The 20480-nt window shown below is 48.5% G+C and overlaps 1 protein-coding gene across 3 annotated transcripts in view; it reads right to left on the bottom strand.

Moving 5' to 3' along the window:
* The window catches only part of LOC139061299 (calcium-activated chloride channel regulator 1-like), a 332028-nt gene that overhangs the window by 136416 nt on the left and 175132 nt on the right, over window positions 1-20480 (bottom strand). For all 3 annotated transcript variants that reach the window (XM_070541075.1, XM_070541076.1, XM_070541074.1), the window contains 2 exons: window positions 16129-16243; window positions 12932-13159 (listed from right to left, as the gene is read on the bottom strand). In XM_070541075.1, the coding sequence (XP_070397176.1) occupies window positions 12932-13159; window positions 16129-16243 (343 nt within the window). The remainder of the gene's footprint in view (window positions 1-12931; window positions 13160-16128; window positions 16244-20480) is intronic.

The following is a 20480-nucleotide window of genomic DNA, read 5'->3' as shown; positions in this document are numbered from 1 at the left end:
CTTCACACTTGAGGAGCTCCTCTCCCCGGCTGCCGCGCTTTGACAAGCGTGGACACACACACACACACGCACACACAAAGACACGTGGCACTGAACATGCCGGGACGCGCTCGGCGGGGATGCGTCGCGGCCGCTCCGAACGGGCTAAAATGTCCGCCGCTTTGAACGAAGCCCCGGCGTCCGTTGCATCCGCACGTCGTAGGCGAAACGTAACAGACCGCCCCGCCGGGGGAAGGAGATCCCGATGGTCAGGGGACTGCATCCGCTGTCCGGAGGGATGTCACTCGATGATGCTCATAACCGTACTCGGTCGCCCCTCGGCGGTTCTTGAGCGCAGCGCACCGAGAAGGCCTCGTTCTCACGTTCAGGTTCACACAGGACACTGCAAAGTGACTTCAGGAGAGTTGCCGTTTTTGTTCTCTTTCCCAGCAAGCGTTAGAACTGCGCCGAAACTCAGCCGCTCAGTCAGCAAGCACGGCACAACCCTCACTAAGCCATGCCAGGCTCTTTCCCCTTTTATACTACTGCCTAGTTCCTTACAGTAGTCTAGCAGCACTCAGAACGCGTCCACAAATCGAAAAATTGCACTAGAAAGCACATCATCACTTTGAAACACTACACAAAAGCAATATGTTAAAAATCCTGCCTCAGGAAGAAAACTTCAATAACAAACAATTTTGAGGCTGATTCCCACGTTAGGGGCTTCGACTTAAGCCATCGGCGTTACCGTTGAGACTCCCCTTTTTGTAACGCACCTCAAAGGAATGTTGTTGCAAAGCGAGGCTCCTGCGCAGGAGGCGGCCATTTGTGAAAGAGATGGTCTGCAGCCATTGGAGAGGGCAGTGATCCGTTTCGAAGCATGCGAAGCGGAGATCGCAGCGAGCGACCGTACACTAGCTCAACTGGCGAAAATCCCGCAGCCGCATGCGGCGCGGTCCTCAATGCAAACATCACCCCAGGCAGAAACAGCTCCCAGTCAGTTTGTTGTTCAAACCACAATGCTCTCAACACGCGCTTCATGACGGAGTGGAGCTTCTCAAGGGAATTCGAGTGTGGGTGGCACACTGAGCTGTCTAACAGCCTTACCCCACACCTTTCGAGAAAGGCTGTCGTCAAAGCGCTAGTAAACATTGTGCCCTGATCTGATTGAATTTCCGGAGGAAAACCAACTCGCGCAAATATGGACAGTAGTGCATTGACTATCTCAACTGAGCTGAGTTCTTTAAGCGGCACTGCTTCAGGGAACTTTGTCGCTGGGCAGATCACAGTCAAAATGTGTCTGTACCCCGTGGCTGTTACCGGCAGAGGTCCCACTGTATCAATAACGAGCCGTCTAAAAGGCTCCGTAATGATAGGTACCAACTTCAACGGCGCCCTCGATTTGTCCCCTGGTTTGCCCACCCGCTGACAGGTGTCGCATGTCTTCACAAAGTGGTCTGCGTCCCGAAAACACCCTGGCCAATAGTACTCTTGCAAGAGACGGTCCTTTGATTTCTTAACTCCTAGGTGTCCGGACCACGAACCCCCATGCGACAAGCGCAACAGATCCTGACGGTAGCACTGAGGCACGATCAGCTGATCGAACTCCACTCCCCTGCGGTTTAGATACTTCCGGTACAGGACCCCACCTCTTTCCACAAAGAGAGCATTTTTCTTAGCGATACCTTCCTTGACAATGCAGCGTATGTTTTCTAGGCTGCCATCCTTCTTTTGCTCGGCTATCAAAGCCGACCGGCTGACTTTTAGCAACCTATTAAGTCCGTCTGACGTAGGCGCGACGAGCAAATCTGCAGATAGCTCTTCTAACTTTCCCGCATCGGGAATTTCTTCTCCAGTATCTGGTGCCTTTAACTCTACAAGCTCAATTTTAGTCAGTTCGGGCGTGCTCTGAATATCAGCTTGCTGCGCCTCTGACCCTTTCTCATCGTTCGACAACGTCGGCCCCGCAACTACCGCCTTTGCAGCGAGCTCCCGAACCTTCGATCTGGTTAAGGCCTGAACGCTAGCCTCACCAAACAAAAGGCCCTTTTCGCGCAGGAGATGATCGGACCTGTTCGAAAATAGGTACGGGTACCGGGGGGGCAGCATAGGTGACACTGCAGCCTCCGTCTCAAGTGCTCCGAAAGGTCCTTCAATAAGCACCTTTGCTACGGGCAGACACACGCTGTGAGCTTCCACGGCTTGCTTGATCCATGCGCACTCGCCCGTGAACATATCGGGTTCTACGTAAGAGGGGTGAACTACATCCATCGTAGCTGCGGAATCGCGAAGCACTCGGCACTCTTTCCCGTTCACGAGGAGGTCTCGCATGTAAGGCTCGAGAAGCTTCATGTTTTCGTCAGTGCTGCATAATGACAAAAACACGACTTTTGTTTCTGGACACTGCGCCGAAAAGTGACCCGGCTTCTGACACGTATAACAAACGCGCGCTTGCCTCGTCTCGAACCGCTTTCTGCGTTCGGCTTCGGTTGCCGCCGTCTCCTTACGTTCGGTCGGACTGCTTTCACTCGCATCCGCACTACGTGTGTCCCCATTTGCTCTCATGGGCGTGAACTTCGGCCTCTCAAACTTGGAGCCAAATTCACCCTTTTGACCGTCCTTAGCTCCGCGAGCCCGACGCGTCACAAACTCTTCGGCTAGCTCAGCGGCTCTAGCCACCGTACTAACGCCTGGCCTATCCAAGACCCAGTACCGCACGTTCTCAGGTAACCGACTATAAAACTGTTCTAGCCCGAAACACTGCAGAACTTTCTCGTGGTCACCAAACGCTTTCTCTTCTTTGAGCCACTCCTGCATGTTTGACATAAGCCTGTAGGCAAACTCTGTATATGACTCACTTTTACCTTTCTCATTTTCCCGAAACTTCCGACGGAACGCCTCCGCTGACAGCCTGTACTTTTTTAGCAGACTCGATTTCACTTGATCGAAATCCTCTGCCTCCTCTCTATTCAAGCGAGCAACTACGTCGGCCGCCTCGCCGGGTAACAAAGTGAGCAAGCGCTGTGGCCACGTTTCCCGACAGAACCCCTGCTTTTCGCACGTTCGCTCAAAGTTAACCAGGAACAAACCAATGTCCTCTCCAAGCTTAAACGGCCGCATCAAGTCAGTCATTTTGAACAATACTCGTTCTCCTGCACCGTGTGCCTGACTTCCATTACGAGCGCGTTCCATCTCTACCTCGAGACGCTTCATTTCCAAAGCGTGTTGACGGTCACGCTCTTCTTTTTTCTCTTGTTGCTCTCGCTCTTTTTCTTTCTCTTGTTGCTCTCGTTCAATCTGCTGTTTACGTTCACGCTCATCTTTCTGTTCTCCAAGTTCGCGCTCCTGTCTTTTTGCCGTCTCCCTCTCCTCAATGGTCTCAAGGCATTCCGACAGCTCGTCATCCTCAGCTTCTAACTCAAGAATAGCCCTTAGCAGTTCTGGTTTTCTGAGTTGCTCTGAGACATCCAGACCCAACTCTCTTGCAAGCTCCAACAATTTCGGTTTGCGCAACGGCTTCAAATCCATGGCTGCTCTGAATGCTGCTTTCTCTACTGCCTACTATTGTCTTGCCGCAAACTAACCCGGCAGCAACGACAACCACAATTACCAGCTCTGTTTCTGACACTAACAAAAGCCTGGCAAAACTCAGCAGAAGAAAGTCCCGCACTCACCAAACCTCGCAGCCAAGAATTCAGCGCAGTCGTTCCGCTGCAGGCAACCAGTCATCACACAGGGCTCGTTGCACTGCTCCCGGATGGTCGTTGTGCTGCTCAGCATACAGTCAACCGCATATCTTCGCTGCTGGCCTCCGTTGTCGCGATCTCACCGCTGGCAACCAGCTATTGTAACCGCACCGATGGCACCGGCTGTTGGAATCTCAGCGCTGCCACCAGCTGTTGGAACCTCAGTGCTGACACCCGTTGTTGCAACCGGACCGTTGGCGCCCGTTGTTGCAAATGGGTCACAAGCCCCAAGGGTAGCGTTGGCCTGGCGGCCTGGGGCACACTGGAAGCATCCGAAGGTCCCAGCAAAGCATGAGGCGACTGCTAACAGAACAACTTGTTTATTCTAGCATCGCAAAGAGCGGGCAGTCAGGTCGACCGAAGTAGAGAGACGGGAGAGCACGTTACTCAACAGAAGAAATCGGAGCCTCTCTCCTGGCGTCCGGGGGCAGCTGCTCTTATACTCTCGGAGTTGAGGGCAAGAGGGAAGGTCACGGGACTAGGTCACGTGACGGTGGGGCACGGACGGACTGAGAGACATGCAGAGACAAGGAGGTGACGCATCAGCCGGGCCGGCGCCGGTCAGACCTCCTCGCTTCACACTTGAGGAGCTCCTCTCCCCGGCTGCCGCGCTTTGACAAGCGTGGGCACACACACACACACGCACACACAAAGACACGTGGCACTAAACATGCCGGGACGCGCTCGGCGGGGATGCGTCGCGGCCGCTCCGAACGGGCTAAAATGTCCGCCGCTTTGAACGAAGCCCCGGCGTCCGTTGCATCCGCACGTCGTAGGCGAAACGTAACAACAGGGACAATTGGCGCACGTTCTGCGATTCGCTTAAAGGCACGCTAAGCACCAAAAAGACATGGAACATACTCCGCAGCATCATCGATCCTTCAAATACCAAAACAGAAACAAACACAACCCTACAAAAACTCGTTGGCGAATATCCGGGAACCGAAGATGAACTCATACAGGAACTCCAGCAATTATACACGGGAATCCGCACCGGGCATCCGAAACCTTACCCTCAATATCCGGGAGCTCCGAACGAGATACTTGATGCACCCATTACGTATACGCGGAGGTATACGCGGCAGCACAGAGTTTCAAGAACATTACGGCACCGGGTCCCAACGGCATCACCAGCGCCATCTTGAGAAACCTAAGCGATGAAACCCTGCGAGCCTTTACAAAGCAGCTGAACGAAGAAATATGGGCACCGGGCGGAACATTACCCGAGGAATGGACTACAGCTCACATAGTCCTTATACCCAAACCAGGAAAACCGCACAGGCTCGATCAATTACGACCGATCTCTCTTACGTCTTGCCTAGGCAAGCTTCTTGAACGAATTGTACTCACTCGAATGGAACAACACATGGAAGAACATGGACTACACCCCAATTGCATGTATGGATTTCGGAAAGGCATGTCAGCACAGGATGTCTTCCTCCTCCTCAAGGAAGAGGTCCTCAACCCACAACGGGGCAGCAACAACAACATACTCCTAGCCCTCGACGTAGAAAAAGCATTTGATAATATAGCACACGAAACCATCCTAGATGGCCTCGCCGCCATAGGATGCGGAGAGCGAGTATACCATTATGCCGTGGCTTTTCTCAGCCACCGCAAAGCTCGCACTGGCATAGCAGGCGTACAATCGCACATATATGATCTACCGCAGAAGGGTACTCCGCAAGGGTCAATATTATCTTCTTTCCTCTTCAATATCGGACTCAGAAAACTTGCTTTACAACTGGAAAACATCCCAAAACACGGATGTGCCTTCTATGCCGACGATATCACTCTATGGGCAAACAAGGGTTCATACGGCGACAGAGAAAACACGTTACTCACAGCTATCGGATACATCGAGTCATACCTAACCACAGCAGGAATGAGGTGTACCCCACACAAGTCGGAGTACCTTCAAGTCCGGCCTAAGCAAACTAAGGAACATCGAGCCCCGCCAATACATCTCGAGATTGCCGGGCAACCTATAAAGCGCGTCCCGACCGCACGCCTACTAGGTATGCACATCGAGGAGAACAACGGCAGAAAGCTAGCCTCAGAGAAATTAAATCACGTTATAAGAAGCACCGCATCACTCATCGCCAGAGTAGCGCGCAGCAAAGATGGTTTCACAGAGGACGAAACCTTAAGACTGGTACAAGCCCTTGTCATCAGCCGTGTCACGTACGCGCTACCCTATCAAGTCAAGCGCAAAAGCGAGACAGAACACATGGACACTCTTATAAGAACGGCGTACAAAACGGCCTTACAGCTACCGTCAAGCACAAGCACAAAGAAATTACTAGCGCTAGGCGTATACAACACCTTTGAGGAGCTAGCAAGTGCCACGCTCATAGCGCAGAGGGAGCGCCTCAACAAGACTCAACAAGGAAGACACCTTCTTCAACGGCTAGGGTACCCGCTGAACCTAAGTACTGCAAAGAAGAAACACAACTCTTGCCTCACTACATTAGAGAGAATATTGCAGTAGACCCTATCCCCAAGAACATGCACCCCACCCACAATCAGGAGAGAAGAGCAGCGCGTGCCCGCATGTTGCACAAACGTTGTTTCAGAGACCCGGATACGTACTACACGGACGCTAGCCCGTACCCCTCGTCGCCACGTTGCGGGCTCAAATACACACTCGCCGTTGTCAATCAGGGGAGCCTGGTAGCCTCAGCCTCCATCCGCGCCACATGCAGTGCAGCAGCAGAAGCAGCAGCAATCGCTCTCGCACCTCGCGACGCTGAGAGCAAGGGAAGGTCCGCCCGTGTCCTCACTTACTCACAAGCGGCTTGTCGTTTATACCTGAATGGAACACTCCCTATAGAAGCCATTCGAATCCTAGGTCGCACGCTACAATGGACCCACGGTATCGTCTCGTGCCCCGGGCACGAAGGCCTGCGGGGCAACGAAGAGGCGGACTGCGCAGCTCGAGGTCTCACTAGCCGAGCGGCAGACCACACCGTTCTTCAGCCCCCGACAGACCGACGAGCGACCCACGAGTTATTAACAACAGGTCAACAAATACTGCAGGACCAACGGCTCGGAAGTACGCAATACGCTCCCCCACACAAAGCTCTCACCAAACTCCAGGCAAGGGACTGGCGCCGCCTGCAAACTAACACATACCAACACTTGTCTCGTCTACACGCAATCTATCCAGACAGTTATACGTCCCGAACATGTCCCTGGTGTAGCAACCACACAGCGACACTCACGCACATAACACACGAATGCAGCGACCGTCCGGGCGACGCAATTTCGCCACGAGTCACAACACACACACTCACTACGTGGTCTTGGGAGGCGAGACTCTCCGAACTGGACCTGGGAAGCCAACTGGCGACCCTCGACCAGGCCCGGCGAGCCGCGATCGCCAGTGGAGCCCTGTCAGAGGGAACCACCCAAGAATAAACCGCGCAACGGTTTCTCCAATAATAAAGTTCCTCCTCCTCCTCCTCTCAACTTATCATGAATTTTACTCTCATCAGACAGTAATGAATGGTTGATTGCGGTTTCCCACTTCCCAGCTGATCGGCCCATCACACTTAGGCCCTGTATTCACGATAATGTTTTTATGTTGCTCACAAAGACCTAGCATTGAATTCCCATTGTTGTCGGTATAGCCATCGAGATCTTGTGTTCGCATTCATGTCACCTAATAAGATAATTAAGACATAATTCCGGCCATTTCGGCATTATTGTCACCACTTATACAATCCACTAACTCTTCATTCTTATCTGCGCAATTATTTCCGGTCCACAAATAGGTAACGCCTAGCAAACTTTTATTTCCACTCAATATAAATGCCAAGGATGATTCTGTCATTTTTACTCTTTTCTAATTGGCTCCCTCATGGATGAGCATTCCGAGCCCTCCTCCCTATCTTTCCGATTCAGTTCTTTTGCACTGATCACAGACAAGATTAGCAGTCGCTGATGGCTCTTCAGGGTCTCTTAGGTGCGTTTCTGTAACCGCATGCGGCCCTATTTGTTCTCTATTCACCTGTTCTTCAATCTCTACCCACATTTTCAAAATTGAAGATTCAAGATTCAAGATTCATTTATTTTTCGAAGAGAAAAGGGCCCGGGACAAAAAGCTGCCTTGGGGCAGCTTGACGGCGTCCGGGACCTATTTAGAAAATGTCAGCAGTGAAGGGTGAAAAATACAATTTCACGTACATCATGAATCAAGGAACCATACACAACCCAGAATTAAAATTAAGCATAAGGGAAGACAAACCTAAAGTTTGCTTTCTTCTGCCGTCCTGCATACTGATGTAGCCTATTTCATGGCGAGCTCTCTTTCTTGTTTACTTTTTCTGTCACACACGGCGATGTTGTTCTGAGGTTTCGCTAGATGACCTCCTTCATTACTACCTACAACGCCTCCCCAGTGCTCCTGGAGCCCCCCAAAAAGCAACCTCGCGAACAACAAGACGCCAGCCATCTTCTCGCCGAAGAATCTGATTGAAGTGGATCCAGCCTTGTTGAATACCACCACACCTCCTCACTTCGCCGCTTATTCTAGAACCTGAAAAGCTTCCTCTCGGCTGATTGTCCATATAGCTTCGTTAGCATCGACAGTGGCTCTTTGCACGTTACTGTCACATACAGGGACCTCCGGCACAGTGCACACTACGATCTGCGCTTGAGGCGACTGTTCGCGCATGTCGTCTACACCCATCGCCAAGTGCTAGGCTAGTCTTGTGCCTTTTCTGTTTAGCGCGCCATTTAGCCCACCAGCTACTACGCGAGTATGTGCAGCCGCATGCTTACTGCCATGCCACCGCACACAAACCAGCGCCAGCCAACACAGGCGCACAGCCAACAGGATGGGAAGATCGTAGGCTATCCTGATCGTTGCTCGACGAGTGCTCCTTCCACTACAGTTGACGATGGGCCTCGATCGCCCTCGATTTTACTCGACCACTGCCACCAGTGAAGTGGTCCTGTCTAACCTACTGTGTGGGAAGTCTTCAAACTACATCGCCGAGGTATGCAGCAACTCACAGATGTAGTGCTGATGCCATCGCGTCGATGTCACTCCCGCCGGTGGCTTCCTTTTCCAAATGCAGCACCGAGAGCTACAGCAGCATGCTGCAGACCACGACGCCCCCAAGACAGACCCGGTAATCGCTACAGAGGAGGAGTCATCGGAAACACTTCGTAGCAGAGCAGCTCGCACCGCGGAGATGGTCACGCACGAGGCCAGACAGGCGTCGCTACTGGCCGTGGAACGGGCACCACCCGCATTCCCTACAATTAGGGTCTGTGCCGGAACGCAGCCGGGGTACAACGTTTCGCGGCAATGTGGGAATGGCGTGGTCCCTCAGTCTGCACCACTAGGCGCCACTCTTGGCAGGCCGCGCTGAAGAGCACCCAGCGAATCCTCGAACCACCACTCGCGCTCTCAAGTCCCTTTGTCTTCTACTCTCCGGCTGCTGGTTCCGATGCCGGAGTCCCGATGATGCCAGTGGCTCCGATGATGATGATGGCGGAGATCCCATAAGTCCTAGCAACTCACGGCTGAAAATGCTGCAGCGGGTTTCTTGCGGTGTTACCTTTTTTGAAAATAAAGATGTAGGCTGCCATGCTTTACCAACCAGCTGTTGATACACGGCACTAACACCTACGTCAGAGGCGTCTACGAGAACGGACATTGTAGTGTCTGGTTGCGGGCGTGCCAGTAGAATTGTGGTAGCAAGGGCGTGCTTCGCAGAGATAAAAACAGATTCATCAGCATTAGACCCCGATATAGGCGTGCTAGCTCGTGTTGTGCCAGAAAGTAGGATGTGTAGAGGCTGCAAAATTGGAGCACAACGAGAAGTAAAATGACGATAGTGATTGATGAGGCCTAAAAATTTCTGTAACCGCTTGATAGAAGATGGGCGCGGAAAATCTTTATTGCCTTGGACGTTGAATGGGATGGATTAGAAGCCGTGCTCGTCTACCTGATGGCGCATGAGATCGAGAGAAGCAACGTCAAAGTGATTCTTAGAGATATTTGCAACCAGGCCATATTGATGGAGGCGTTAAAACGCTTTAAGTCTTTAAGTCTAAACAGAGTGACTGAATGTCATCTAAGTACAGGAAGCAACACGTGAGGCCACGCAGTACTTGATTGACGAACCGCCAAAATGTTTGAGTGGCCTTACGGACGCCGAATGGCATGCGAACGCATCCAAATATGCCAAAAGGGGTAATAATTGCGGAATTAGGAATGTCGGAAGGCTCCACAGGAACCTGGTGGCAGGCTTTTTCTTGCTAAATATTCAGCAACCTTGAAGCGATGCGGTGAAATCGTAGATGGGGGTGTAGGAAACCTGTCAGGAATCATCAATTTGTTTAAGGCGCTGTAATCGCAGTGCGGCCACCAATGAGGCGTCTTCTTCGGCACCATGCGCAAAGCAGTTGACCAAGGGCTGGTGGATGGCCGAACAAAGCTTGACTCGAACATGCGTTCGAATTGTTACTTTGCAAATTTCAGATGGTCTGGTGCTATGAGGTGAGTTCGGGCGTATACTGTGGTCTTCCAGTCAGAACGTGGTGCGTGATGTTGTACACTATTGGACGATCTGCCTAGGGTGGTTCGAACAGCTGTGGAAATTCTCGCAGAATTGTGGACCATGGTTTCGGCCATGCGGGTGATGCCGCAGCTGATGGTCATTCGCACGAATGTGCAAGGCAGACAAGTAGTTAGTTCGTCTTTTTGCGCAGTAAAGTGCGTCCTTGAACAGTCGAGTTCGTCACAGTGCTACTGTAACTGGGGCTGTGTCACCGCGAGTGCATTACAGCACTCAAAAGAGGATATCACAAGATGGAAATAATCCATAACCTGGTCTGCCACCGTCGCTAAGGGCGCGACAGATGTCGTAGTAGGTGAGGCACATAAAATCATGCGTACCTGGTTCGGTAGACGTTGGAAGAAGACCTCCAGAAGGATTTTCGAGTCTGTTGATGATGGACCGGGTCTCAGGAGTTGTGTCATGCGGCGAAGCAGCTCAGTCGGTTTGCTGTCAACAGGTACCTATGATGAAAGGAGCTGTTGAATGCGCCATGACTCCGAATCTGCGGTGCGTCGTAGTAACTCGCCCCTAAGGGTGTCGTACTGACCATGAGCCAAAGGAGCGAGAAAAATATGGAGGACCAATAATGCAGTGTCCAGGTTAATCACACTGGCGACGTTGTCGTACTTGGCCGCATGAGATGTGACTCGGTGACGGTGAAAATGCGCCTCAATGTGTACGAACCAGAGTGCACAGTCCGAGGGCCAGAAATTGGGAAGGTTGAAGGCGGTGACGGAAGACGATCCGTTTTGTTCGAAACATCGTTATTCGGCGGCCGCCTTTAAGGTGTAGAGAAGAAACTTGGTAAGCGAATACAGTTGTGATGTGCTATCACGTCCGAGGTCACAAACTTGTAGGAACAGAAGGTCCACGAAGTGCCATTTATTTGTCAGTTAACTGCATTCATGTCGCGGCTACCGTCGTTGAGCCTATATGCCTGATGGCGCTAGTCCAGCCTTTTCTTTCACCGCGGGGCTCTGTGAGTACTCTCCACTATATTCCCATTTCAAATATAATGTTTGAAGCTCAAGTTATAGCGTTTGTGTAGTGTCAGGTTATTGGCTACGACCCATATTGCTGTGGAAAGATTCTGATCTTCAACTTGAGCCTTGTGGGTTTTAGAACACTCCCAGCATTCATTAGGATCCTAGGCTAAGCGCACTCCTAATTATAACATGCTACATTCCTGCTTCGAGCGAAACAAGCTCAGCTCAAATTGCCGCACCGAATGCTACACAACATGCTGAAAACAGATACGTCACCATAGGTTTTCTCTTCATGATCCCGCATATCTCATCATAGACATCCATAAAAATAAATAAGTATTTTTTACAACAACACTTTCTATTTTCCTTTCCGTGTTCTTTCCGCGTTGAACAATGCAGCTTAATTAATCAAACAGTATAGCAAGGTGGTATCGTCATATTTTTTTAGGTATGGAACGAATAATCAGAAAAATGTATTCTTACGCAAAATTATGGGCATTTCAACTATAAATACAGGAATCTGCCCCAGACACCCAATGAGAATTCCCTCATTTGGCCTATTATGAGGATTCCAATAAGGATTGCTCTACCTAGCTACTACACGCGCTGCATAGAAGCGCGGTATTTCTTTCATCGTCAAGTTACTTGCTAGGACATATCCAGTCTACTGAACATCCGACTTTCTATTTTGTATTTACAGTGTATATACAGAAATATTTTCAATATATACCAGATGATGTGCGTATTAAAGCTGCAGGAATTGACATATTGATCCATATACGTACAGGCTTCATTCTTCATTTTGTTAATCAAACATCATTCATTGATATGCCCGTCTGCTTCGTCTCGATATGATACTGGTATGTGCTAACAAACAAACAAATACATATATAAACAATTTTTTACTTTTTGTAGAGAAGCTATTACGCAGATGCAACGTTCAGTTTGAGGGATTCGGTCTACCAAGTGATCTGGCCAGGATTTTGGCATCTCGCAGCATAATGACAATAAAAAACTGAATGTGTATGAGGTTTAATTACTCAAAGCACATAACAAAAGCTCACAAGAATTAAATATTAAGGTAATATCCGCCAAAATATTGCAAAATGCAGAATGGTGAATGGTGTACCTTCGGCATGTTAATAGCAGAAGGCTTCGGAATTGTAACACAAGTGCGACACCGTCTAAGGCATCAATCGGGGGCTGTTCGACGTGGCAGATGATCAACAAATTGAGCTACATACTCGACTGCTGTTCATTGGGACACAATAACAGTGTATGCATATTAGTGCAGCGGCACCAGCTTACTAAACACATTTGACCGAAATCAGACAAATGTAGGTGGGTTCTTGGAAATCAAATTTAGTATGAGTAAAGCCCAAATTCACCATGAGTAAAGCCCAAGAAAGCCAGTGAGTATTCAGCAATCTGGCCTATCTGTGTACTACATGCGCTGCATAGAAGAAGCGCGAGCTTTCTGAATTATAATTATAATAACGTGCCCGAGGAACTGTTATTAGCAGTTATCGTTAGGCGAAAACGATGTACATTTCTAGAGAAATGGTGAAAAAAACGCTACATAAATTGGATATCTCCTATTCCTATCTTTAGCAGAACGGTAATGGAAGTACGCATAAATTCGTACCTTGAGAGCATGCTGAAGGCCACACCCAATGCAGGTAGTGTACATCATCGGCATGTTCTTCACGGCATCCCTAAATGCTGTTATGGTTCGGTCATTCACAGCGTCCATGCGGTGCTGCTCCATCGCAATCTCGCCGAACGAGACGACGCCCAGCTTTAGAAGGCGGTCGACCGAACAGAGGAGGAAGCCATCAACAGCTTTTTTCACTGTTTCTAGCCGGTAGTGCATCTGCAATATTGAAGACATAAAATGCACTCTATGTTTAAAATACGTGGTGCTCTAAGAAAGTGGAAATACTGATCTCGAATTCTGTGTGGTTTCTATAGCGCCGATAATTTCCTAAAACAACAAGAGAAAAGGGAGAAGTGATGTGGCTAATGATAGGAGCGTAGTTTAGGGTAACTCCTAAAAGAAAGCTCTAGAGGCCACTCTAGTCTGCGTACAACGATTCAAAGTTGAATTAGTCTGTATCTACGCAATACAATTTGATGGTGTTAGCCCAATAAAAAAAAACTAGGATTATCTTAGTTTATGGCCAGATATAAAATGATCAGCTTGTAACCCATTTTGGAATAGAAAAGATGAAAACATTGTAATAAATACATTCTGCAATAGTGTAAACTTCATTCGTACTGTACAAACAGCTTATTGCGCAAGTCCGCAAAGGATAATTGTCTGTATGTAGCGCTATTTAGTGTCGACTCGACAAAGAAGATCCGCTACGGTAGCTCAATGGCTATTCAGCGTTCTGCACCTTCCGGAACTCGCATCCGTCGTCTAGATATCAGCATCGCACGAAGTGGCGATTACAATCCCGGCTATGGAGGTTGTTTAAGGAGCAGCTAAAGGACGGTGCTTGAGCGAGCTTGCATTCTCAGGAGTGCCGAGTGTCAGAAAACTTATGCACCCTCGCGTGGGTACATCATCAATCACGTGGTTGCACATAAACGGAAGTTAGCTTGAAGAACAATTGATACACCACCGCTACGAATTACAGTCAAACGAGAAGGTGGTTTCGCACAGTTAAACTTTATAATTTATCCCCTACATGGCACGAGGTGGCCAAGACAAAAAAGTTGCGGATCTGACGCACTGTATTAATCAACTTAAGCGAAGCTTTTTCTGCTGTTTGATTTCATTGACGACAATGAGCGGTGATGTTCAGGACTAGTGTTTAACGTCTTCAGAACCTTTGCTTGAATACAGAAACGGCGAGTTGGCTTTACCTTGCTTGCACCACGAACTGTTGTTTCGCAGCTTAGCACACGGAAGACAGGGAACGTCTTTGCTCGAAGCCTTTGTTGTGCGCCATTGTTCTTAATCTGCGAGACGCTCGAGATTTATCGTTGCCTCACGTCGCAGAAGTGCTCAAATTAAAATTAAACTATGGAGCGGTACGCGCCGGAATCACGATCTGATTATGAGGCCCGCCGTAGTCGCGGACTACGTTTTAATTTTGACACTCTGGTGTTCTTTATGGTCCACAAAATCTAGTTACACGAGCGTTTTTGCATCACGGCAGAGAAGTTTTTATTTGACGTGCGGCAGCTTATGTATTTGCGCCTACTGTGTGTCGTAGACGCTACTGTGCTTTATTGCGCATTGCGTCTGCACTTGCTGTGTCAGTTGTGCGCTTGACAAATTTGCACTGTGCTTATTTCGAAAAAGAGCAGAAACGTACGATACCGCACGGTGAGCTTAATTTTAGCCAATTTGTCCGTTACTACTGTCCTGTTAAAAAGTAGTGTTGCTGGTGTTGCTTTGCTTTCTTACGTCACCTATTCCCTTTCCTTTCCTCCCCCATGAGTGGGAACTGCGAATGAAGATTGGAAAGGCAGTCAATCACTCATTTCGCGACTGGGTCGGTTCCATCCATCCACTGTCTCCTCTGCCTTCCTGCTCTCTACCATCTATGTACCATCCCTTTGGACTGTTGCACATTAGCACAAAGGCGAGCAGTGCAGTTTCTGGAATGCTTTTGTAGCGGGTTACATATAATTACAGCCATCAGTAGGGTGTTTTGGCCACGTCTAGGGTGCTCCAGTGGGCGTTGCGAAGACCGTTGATTGAAAGTACGAAACGAGTTTCTTATATTGCCTTTCCTCTCTGTCATTGACCTTCCATATATTTATACACTCTGGATGACTGCCGGACGCGGTGTGCATGTCAGCGCAGCAGCAGCAACAGGGGAAAAGTCGTAGGCAGAGGCAAATAAAGCTTAGCTTTAAAGAAGAAATAAGGGTGGCCGTGCCTGTTCGAAACACATTATATAAGATTTTGATACTATTAGATCACAGAGACGATCGTTCAGATGGATGCTGCGGAAATGCCTGTTTTCATGTATTGGCTTCAAATCCTGCTTTTCGGCATCATCTGCTACCACACGAAATTAAGGCTGAACTGTATGATGTAAGAGAGAGGCTACCTCTGGTGCGGTCTGTACACACATTCTGGGAAGTCGTTCGAACCACCAAGTGAAATGTGTGTTTGAGGCAGGTGTCTTATTTGGACGATTGCTTTTTATTGACACTTCCAGAGTGGTTCGTGCTGGCGCGTTCTTTTGTGTCATGCAAATACTGTACTCAAAAATGCTTCCATTTACTTCGAAGAGGCCTTCGAGTCCTTCCTAAACTTTAGTTTGGAGTATGATTCCACGTCGAAGGCGACGGGCAACTTCCTTCTCTTCATTCGGAGTGGAATCGTGTAGATAACGGCAATGCGGGACGTGCAAAATTCTAGTGATGATCACGTGGCCACCTCTCGCCGTGCCTCATGCTGTGGCACCAAACTGGAGTTGACACTCAGAAGACTGCCTGCGCACCGCTTTATGGATTGGTGGTTTTGTTCCGTATGGCTGATTTGCCAGCGTCGACGTCACTGTGATAGCCATAAACGATCAAATTTGCCTATCAGCGCGTCTAACATGGTGGTTTACTCTCTATTGCAACAATTTATGAGGGACACGTATCATACCAAAATATCTGGTTTACATATACTCAGAAAACAACATTGCATGTTGTAAGGTTATGTTTGACGATAGAAGTGCGCGATGTGAAATTGACGCTCAGAAGTCGCATAGCCACCTGGGTAATTTCCAGACATTCAACCGCTATAATGTCCTTTAGCCCAATAATATGAAAGGTTAGAATTTGAAAGGTTAGAAGGTTAGAAAGGTTGAAAGGTTAGAAGGCTCTTACGCTCATGCTGTCGGAAACGTCCAGGACAAGGACAACTATCTTCCCGAATCCACTGTCATCCTGTATTTCTCTAAATGTCACTTGGATGGTCTTGGACATGGTGGGTGGTGGAATACTGCAGGCAAGGTTGAATGCACAGCATGCTTGTCACTTGTCAAGAAATATATCAATGTTGTAACGATATAAAAAACGGTAATTTTTATTTTAATACAACAGAGGAAACGCCTCATAAAAGCTGCGGCACTCAGAAACTTCATGGATGTGGCCACACCCTTTCTTGTCAGTTATGGTAAGCGTCACATCAAGGACGTCAAAGACACGCTTCGACCAAGCGCCTAATAAACCATAGCATGCCTATACTTGTGAACGTAAATTTATTACAAGCACTAGGGATAAAAGCTAGCGACACTGCACAATAATAACAAAATGAAATCGCTTCTACACAACTTATACTTAGAGAACCTTCACACACTTTATTGTTCATTGAGATGAAGGCAAAAATAACTAAGCAGGTTGTTTAGAAATTATTCAGAACTGAACCATATTCTAGCATAGGGCAGAAAACACACAGGAAAATCAATGAAAGAACCCAACAATAAAATAGTAGCTTTGGTTAAAGTGTCAAACGCAGGAAAAAATCGGGCATGTGCTTTAAATAATTTGCATAAATATCTGTCTTAGATAAGTGAAAAAATTCCTAGCTGTCCCTCGCTATCGCCAGAGAGACGCGAAGGCGGGTGCCTTGCAAAGCCAGCTGTAATTCCCCGTATACCACCTAATTACACCCTAATACACCTTAATCTACACTATTTCACCTTAAGCCCCTTTCCGCCAGCTTCATAGACCTTACTATACCCCAATCCAACTTAACCCTCCTAACCCTCCTTAATAAACTTTAACTCTTTCGTTACAACGCCTATTCATATCGATCGCCGATGATCGACGTTTCACATTAGCAATTTCGACTTAGTGGAGCTATTTCTTATCCATATAAGACCGTCCAGTAGTTAGTACAGGCACTTCCGTTTCAGAATCAGTAAGTTTTTGCGCTCCGGGGATGTTGTGGTTTTTGAAGGACCCTTTTCGGAACAAATGTGCGTTTGTTGTAGCGAAAAACACGTGGCTCTCACCTTCTGCCGCGCTAGAAAAAAAGCATGCCACTCACGATAACATTGCATTAGCACTAAAATTTTGTAATCAAATTACTCGCAGAACGGCACAAATAAAATTATATCGCTAACTTTGCCGTCCAACAGTGCTCAGTGGCGATAATTAACTGAGAATGAAGCCACCTGTTCACTAGTGAAATTTGGTTTGGAGGCCAAGTCGTTTTATTTAGAGTCCCTCAATCATTTAAAAGTACCGCCAGGCTTTGATCCAGCCGACAACGCTTGCGATAGGCTGATCGGTGACATGTGACCTTGCTCCGCCCCTTTGCCGCCATGAAAGTTCCTGCGCGCCGGGCGAAGAGCGCGCGTTTCGCCTCTTGTGCTTTGCACATCGCTGCGACAATTTCGTTCCGGAAGGTCCGAAATACCTTGTTGCTGTGCGGTTGGGTGCCGAAACCGGACGAAGGATGGCAAGAAGTTATTTTGCATCGCGCGTGACAACCAGAACCTAACCAGACGAAAAGTATGGTTACACAGAATTGCACGGACGGACTTTGAACCGTCGGTAACAGCACGACTATGCGAGGCAAGTAACATACAATGATACAAAGGTGCGATAGAAAGTATACACGTGCGTGTGTCGAGCGGTGATAGTATTTCACTCGCGTGCATGAATGTTGACGGCCGAAGTTTGTGGAGATTATTTATTTTAGTTCGCTGTGAGCCCGCTGAATCGATCGGTATGACCTAGGATGCGGAGGACCAAAATGCCTTGTTGCTGTGCGGATGGGTGCCGAAATCAGACGGAGGACGAAAAGAAGTTATTTTGCATCCCGCGCAGCAAACAAAACCTAACCAGAAGGTAATTCTGGTTGCATAGAAACGGACGGAAAGACTGAACCGTCGGTAACTGCACGACTATGCGAGGAAAGTAACGTAGAGCGATACGAAGGTGCGAGAGAAAGTATACACCTATGTGTGCAGAGCTGCACTACTATTTCATTCGGGCGCATGAATGTTGACGGCCGAAGTTTGTGGAGATTACAGATTTTAGTGCATTAAGAGCCTGTTGACTTAGCAAGTGCAGTATGACCTAGCATGCAAGTAAATAGTGGGGCAGAAACGCATTAACTCGCTGAGAAATATCCGCATTGTGTTACGTGCGATAAAATATAAAATTCAGCAGCGAATTCTACTTTTACACTTTCCTGTATTTGTGCGCGCGTTGTTAACTGCGTTTTATAACATGTCCAAAATGTAATTTCCAATATCCTAATCGTATTTTGTGCATTGCATATGTGAATAAATATATTGCTAAGTGCCTGCATTACTCTGTTTTTAAAAACGAATACTGCATAGACACAGCTACTAGGCCGTCACATAATAAAGCGTAATACAGTATATCAAAGTACATTACATACAGCTGCGAGCTCGTTCCTTCCAAGTTTCCCTTACACTCGAAGATGTTTGAGAAATCGGCAATGCCATTTTACTGATGAAAAACACACGACTGCCAATGAACATAAGAAAAACGCCACAAGCTATACACGGATTGCCAGCAAAACACAGTGCAGTATTAGCTGGGCCAATCCGCGTGCGTTTCGTGTAAGGGCCCTGTAATTCTTACGGGGCTTTAGGGGTGCACGGAGGCGAAAAGGGATAAACAAAACAATGCGCGTGATGATTCGAGTTTACGCGGCGACGTCGCACGGTTCACGAGAAACGTCAACCACATTCACACACGCGCACACACTGCGCTCGATGTTGGTGTGCCGCGAGATCAGATCGCGCTGGCAACCCGAACACGATCGAGGAGACACGCTGACACGGTCCATACCGCCTCTTCCTCATGTCACGACAGTTGCACTGGCTCGTAGCATTGAAGCACAAGACACAGCAGTCATCGTGTAATCGCTACACGACAGACACACTCAGCGACAAGAAGACTGTTGGCGCACTCGTTTCCACAAACACACAGGATGTTGTTTAGTTGCCGTGAGGGTCGCGCGCTTTGAAAATCGCACGTTTGAGCGACGTTATGTCGAAAGCTTTCCGGTCCAAGCGACTGTCAGCCTTCACATTTACACGACTTCTTCGTTCAATGCAACCACTATGTGTACGCAGCACACTTACATGCAAAAGATTTCACAGAGCATACGGGATTAAGCGCAAGCAATCACCAAGGCTCGCGCGGTAATTGAGCGCAAACGAACGAAATGTAAACACGCGGAATCGAGGCGATCAAGCCCTCATTATGCTCTCTTGAGCTATTTTCTTGGAGCACTCATTTGAAATTAGACTAGATTTAATAGTTCGTGTCCTTCTTTCGTTTTTCGCCACAGTCAGGCACCAGTAGGTTTTATTTCCGCGCCTATGCAGATATTTTTTCACCTCACGAATGCCGCGGCGCCGCGGTTTAGCGTGGGCGCCGTCTGCTACAGGAACTCCCTAGGTGGCGCGCGCGGCAGATGTCGCTACCTTGGAAATTATAGAGGGACCTAAGTTTTATTAGGTTCGCCACGCGTACAACAAATGGGTACGACTTTTGCAACTAGTTTCCAAGAGTTTCGGTAACGCTAATCTCGCAAAATACCGGCAAGGGGTGGTGCCGGTGTCAGTGCGCATTTATCGAAAGTCGCTCCCATGGCGTCGTCCCGTGCGGCGGCGTCACGACAAAGGCGTCCTGCTCGAAAATATACTGCACCCGCATTTGCATTTAGTGATGAGAACTCGACTTGTGATTCTGAAGATGATAGTAAAGCAGATTCAAGCTCTGACGGCAGCGATCTTTTAAGTCAGCATGAGAAATTGGCAGCTGTTCACCTGTGAGTTTCCTTAACGACATTGAGTGGTCTGCTTCCTTGTGCGCTTTTCCCTGCCGAGCGTCTTTCACGATTTGAGAGCCCTACTTATGATCGTCAGGGTGCATAACCCCCCCCCCCCCCCCCTCTTCGCTTGGTTATATGAAATAAACTTCCGTTCAGGCCAATAAGGCCGCCCAAGGCACATCTCGGCCCCGCCCTACGGATCAGCTCAGGACAATTTACAACGGCGTGGGATTTCATTCCACTGCTTTTCTCTGCGGAAGTGATAAAGACAATGTGCATAAAGGCAAACTAATGTGCTTGGACGTATAATTTTGTAGTGGCCCAGCTACGCTGAAAGCGATTGGTCCCGGAAGAGGTGCATGACTCTAGACAACTGGTGAAATACGTCCCTTGGACTTCTCATCGTGGCTTCCTC

Source organism: Dermacentor albipictus, chromosome 6, assembly GCF_038994185.2.
Source record: "Dermacentor albipictus isolate Rhodes 1998 colony chromosome 6, USDA_Dalb.pri_finalv2, whole genome shotgun sequence".
Taxonomy (NCBI): Eukaryota; Metazoa; Arthropoda; class Arachnida; order Ixodida; family Ixodidae; genus Dermacentor; species Dermacentor albipictus.
This window is presented reverse-complemented; position numbering and strand designations above follow the sequence as displayed.